Source organism: Hydra vulgaris, chromosome 05 (assembly GCF_038396675.1).
Source record: "Hydra vulgaris chromosome 05, alternate assembly HydraT2T_AEP".
NCBI lineage: Eukaryota > Metazoa > Cnidaria > Hydrozoa > Anthoathecata > Hydridae > Hydra > Hydra vulgaris.
The window spans coordinates 9,102,501-9,107,164 of NC_088924.1; the positions used below are offsets into that span (position 1 = coordinate 9,102,501).

The 4,664-nt window shown below is 30.4% G+C and overlaps 1 protein-coding gene across 1 annotated transcript; it reads left to right on the forward strand.

The window, feature by feature from the left end:
• The first annotated feature begins 3,591 nt into the window (after positions 1–3,591).
• On the forward strand, positions 3,592–3,906 carry LOC136080160 (uncharacterized). The gene has a single exon (XM_065796773.1). It carries the CDS (start codon positions 3,592–3,594, stop codon positions 3,904–3,906), a length of 315 nt encoding a protein of 104 aa, XP_065652845.1.
• Positions 3,907–4,664: the final 758 nt, after the last annotated feature.

The following is a 4,664-nucleotide window of genomic DNA, read 5'->3' on the forward strand; positions in this document are numbered from 1 at the left end:
ATGTGTTTATTAATTCAATTTTTATTGTACTAATTTATGAAAATACCCACAAGGGCTTTAAGAAGAAAACATTACATTCACAAGATCAAAAATGCCGCATATATTTAATCCTAATTTGAATAAAGTAGCGAATATCAGATAAATATAAGTCTCTCCGAAAGGTTCAAAAGTTACTCTAATTTACTATTTAAGTAATAGATTTTGAAATGTTATTATAGAAGCATTCGGACTTTCATTCATCTGATATTGACTACATTTATACAATATAAATTTAAATACATGTGATACTTAAAATCTTTAAGATATTTGGTATTTTCCACCTAAATCCCATGTGGAATTTACTAAATAAAAAACTATGTAGACAAAGTAAAATTCTCATATGGGTTCTCACATATTCAATGTGCGATTTTTCACTGGTTCAATTCCCACACTTTTGTTTTCAATGATATACTGCATATAAGAGTTCCTTTTCAGTATCTCCATAAAAATCCATTTAAGAGGTCTTAATAGAAATAAGATATAAAATAAAGTTTTCTTAAAAGGTTTATCATTTTTGACGCAAAAGTGGAACCTTCACTAATAAAGTATTGATTAAGTGTTTTGGCAATTATAAATTTATTTGAAGCTATTTCATAATCATTTTTATAGATATATATGAATCAATTTATGTCATTATTTTTCCTGCCAATTACTTTCTTGGTAATGTTCAAAAGTATTTTACCAATAATGTTTTTTGTTTTGTTTATGTTTATTTCTTTGGCTTTTAATCACCATCTCAAAATAACGTTTATAGTTTTTGTAATTAGTGTCATTGTTAGGATTTACTTTGAAAAATTAATTATATAATTAACACTTTTTATTTGACGGCCTAATAATTCCTGGAAATTGTTATTGAGAAGTTGTTGTAATTTATAAAGAAACTTATTGCATGCCTTTTCTGTGTGTACAAAATTAAGAGGGTCATCTCAGTTTAAATTTGATAGCAGGGAATTTAAATTTTCAATGACTTCTTCATTTACTTGTCGCCTAATTTTTTTTTGTTTCTGCGCATTAATACTAATGTATTTTTGTGAGATACAAAATGAGTGAAGTGATCTGAAATGCGTTTAATTATATCAGTTTTTATTTTTGATCTGAAACCATTTATGACTATTTGATTTATGACAGTTGCGTTTTTTTTTAGATATTTTTTAGGGTTCATTAATTAGTAAAATACAGTCGAAAACAACCTTACGATATACTTTCCGCACAAAGTTGTTTTTCATATTCTTCATCAATTGTCAAAGCGCCTACTTTGTTATAAAATATCCAATCTTTTTCTTTGAACAAAAAATCTACTTCCAAAGTCATCTCTTCTGTTAACTCGTTTACTTTTTAAGGGGTTTCCCACTTCAATTGCTCCAATCGTTTTCTTGTTGGCTGGGTGGATTTTACCTTTTGTGTTTTTTGACAATGCTCTTTCTCTTTAATACTGTCTTTTCCAGTATCTATGTCCTCATTGATGTCAACACTGTCACTGTTAACGTCAAAGTCGACATTTGCGCTTTTTCTGTTGATCTTTGATACAGTTGGTTGTGTTAGATTTGAGAGTGAAATGGTTAGGTTTGATAGTTTTAGAGGATTAGTTTCGGGTTGGCTTTGATGTTTTTAACGAAGGGTTAGCCCTTTGACGTTTTGATATCGAGGTAAAGGGTTTTGGCTTGAGTTCTTTCAGTTTAAAAAAATTATAATTTAGTTTCGTAATTATAATTTAGTTAGTTTCGGGTTGGCTTTGATGTTTGCAACGAAGGGTTAGCAATTCGACGTTTTGATATCGAGGTAAAAGGTTTTGATTTGGGCTCTTCCAGTTTTTATTAATTATAATTACGTTACCAATAAAAATATCTTCAAAATTCTTTACATTTTTTCAAGTTTTGAAACTAGTTTTTACTAACATGAATAATTAAGCTTTAGCGATGAAACACCTAATGTAACTTTTTTTAATTGTGGTTTTGAAATTTTTAAAGTAAGTAAATTGGAAAACCATATTTGGAAAACCCCTGAGTAAAAATTCAAAACTTGAAAACATTTCCAATGTTAAAACTTCCTTTCATTGAATGGCCGTTTGATAGTACTAAACCATGGAGAGAAAAAGTTTTCTGAAAAGTGTTACAAAATCAATACCAATAGATAGCGTCAGAAAAGGGGTAAAATGTTATGGAGCAAAGTGGCGTTAAGTTAAACCATACTCCTTTTTTACTACTATTAAAACACTGTGTGGTAATGAAAGTGTTAATAAAGTTAAAGAGCAAAGGAAAAAAAATCTTACAATCTTTATAAGAAATGAAATTATTTTCATATTTTAAGCAGCTGAAAACAACTTTTAAATGCTCGTGATAACAATTAGTTAGAAATAGCATATTTTTAAGAAAATGGGCACATATTAGACTTGTAGTTAACACTGATGGAATTCCTGTTAAATTGTCAAAACGGTTTTCATGGCTTTTGGTAGCGTCTTTATAAATATCTATATTGATTGCAAGTTACTAATTTTAATTTATGTTTGGCTTTTATTTTATATCTGGTCTGATTTTAAAATGCCAAATATGCAATTTTTTTACCTCCTTTTGTTAATGTTTTTACCCAGCTATCCACTACTTGTCTACTTTTAACTGATAATGTTTGTAACTTTTTTCATGTATATATATATTTATTTGTGATATAATGGGAAGAGCAATGGTTTCTTGACAAAGGCAGTTTAATTGTTATAATGGTTGCCATTAGTGTTCTTCGCAAGGAAAAATAGCTTAAAAAACCAGGGGCTCTTGTATGATTGCATCCGTTTTCCTATTTTAATGTGAATTGTAGAAAAGATAAAGATATATAATAAATTACTAAACATTGAATAAGAAGTATTTTTAGTGGTCCCAACTGACCCTTTAATATTTAATGGGCCCCTAATATTATCTTACAAAAATTGTTTCAAATGTAAGTCAACCTGTTACTCAAAAAAAGCGAAATTTTATAGAATTTTAAAAAATAGTTGTTATTTTTTATATATACATATATATATATATGTATATATATATATATATTTTCTTTTTTATTTATAAATATATATGTATATATATATATATATATATGTATTTATATATATATATATATTCTATCTCTTTTTGATCACAATGGAGTGCAGTTAGTAGATAAAATGTCTATTGCAAGCTGCTTAAATAATCAATTTTTTAAAGCATTTTCATCACCTGACACTTACTCCCAAGCGCCAAATTTTCCTCGAAGAACTGAAATTGTTTGTTCTCCAGTTTCAAGCTCCATATTCAGTTGTTGCAATATTGAAAAACTTTTATTCGCGCTTGACTCTTCGAAAGGCACTGGCAACGATGGAATCCATCCTAGAGTGCTAAAAAGTTGCTCCAAAGAAATCAGTGTGCTTCTCTCTCTCTTATTTATCAAGTCGTTTGATTCTGGACAAGTACCGTCTGGGTGGAAACTTGCTAATATAACGCCAATATTTAAAAAGGGTCAGCGTACTGATCCTGGAAATTACAGGCCTATTTCCCTCACCTCTGCAGTTGGAAAATTAATGGAAAAATAATGCGTGATGTCATGACTGAACACCTAGTTAAGCATAACCTGTTATCTCGGCATCAAAACGGTTTTGTCAAATCTAAATCGTGCATCACCAATCTTCTTGAAGTACTGGATATCATTACCGAAGCCTTAAGTGACAACTGTGCTGCATTGCTCATCTTGTTAGATTTTACCAAAGCTTTCGATCGTGTGTCACATTCTCTGCTTTATCACAAACTGGCTGGCTATGGTTTTGGCAAAAATATTCTTGCCTGGCTCAAGGACTTTCTTGAAAATAGGAAGCAGCGTGTTGTTCTGGGAAATTTCGCATCTGAATAGATGGATGTCCAGAGTGGTGTTCCTCAAGGATCGGTCATAGGACCTCTTCTATTTTTGCTTTTTAATAATGACATGCCAGAATTAGTCAAAAACAGTTGCAAACTATTTGCTGATGATAGTCAGTTGGTTGTCAAAATAAAAACAGTTACAGACTTGGGGTTTGTTCAAAAAGACATTGATATTTTATGTGATTGGTCAAGACTTTGGTGCATGGAATTTAGCATAAATAAATGCAAGGTTCTAAAGTTTCATGGTGGTTCCACAGACATTGATATCCCCTTTACAATGGTGAATAATAATGGCAGTCAAATTCCTCTTGAAGATGTATCCGTTGAGAGAACATTGGGCGTTTTAATAAACAATAAACTCAAATGGTCAGAACAAATTAGTTATGCCATTCTTAAAGCTAACTCTGTACTTGGCCTACTCAGAAGAACTTTTAAAAAATGGAATCGTAGTATGTTTGTGAAGCTCTATACAGCATATGTAAGACCGATATTGGAATACTGTGCACCAATTTGGTGCCCTTTTCTTCTAAAAGACATTAAAAAATTAGAATTAGTCCAACGTAGAGCTACTAAACTTGTTCCACAATTGCGCAACTTGAAATACGAGAAACGATTAGCAAATCTGGGTCTCAGCACATTAGCTGAACGTAGAACAAGAGGAGATGTAATCCAATTTTTTAAAATTTATAAAAAACTAAATGTTGTTAACTGGCAACAGAAGACAAACCAAGCAAGTGCTCTATTATGTGA

What these genes read in the sequence shown, in the direction of transcription:
- LOC136080160 (XM_065796773.1), top strand. Translation starts at nt 3,592, where the DNA reads ATGCGTGATGTCATGACTGAACACCTAGTTAAGCATAACCTGTTATCT.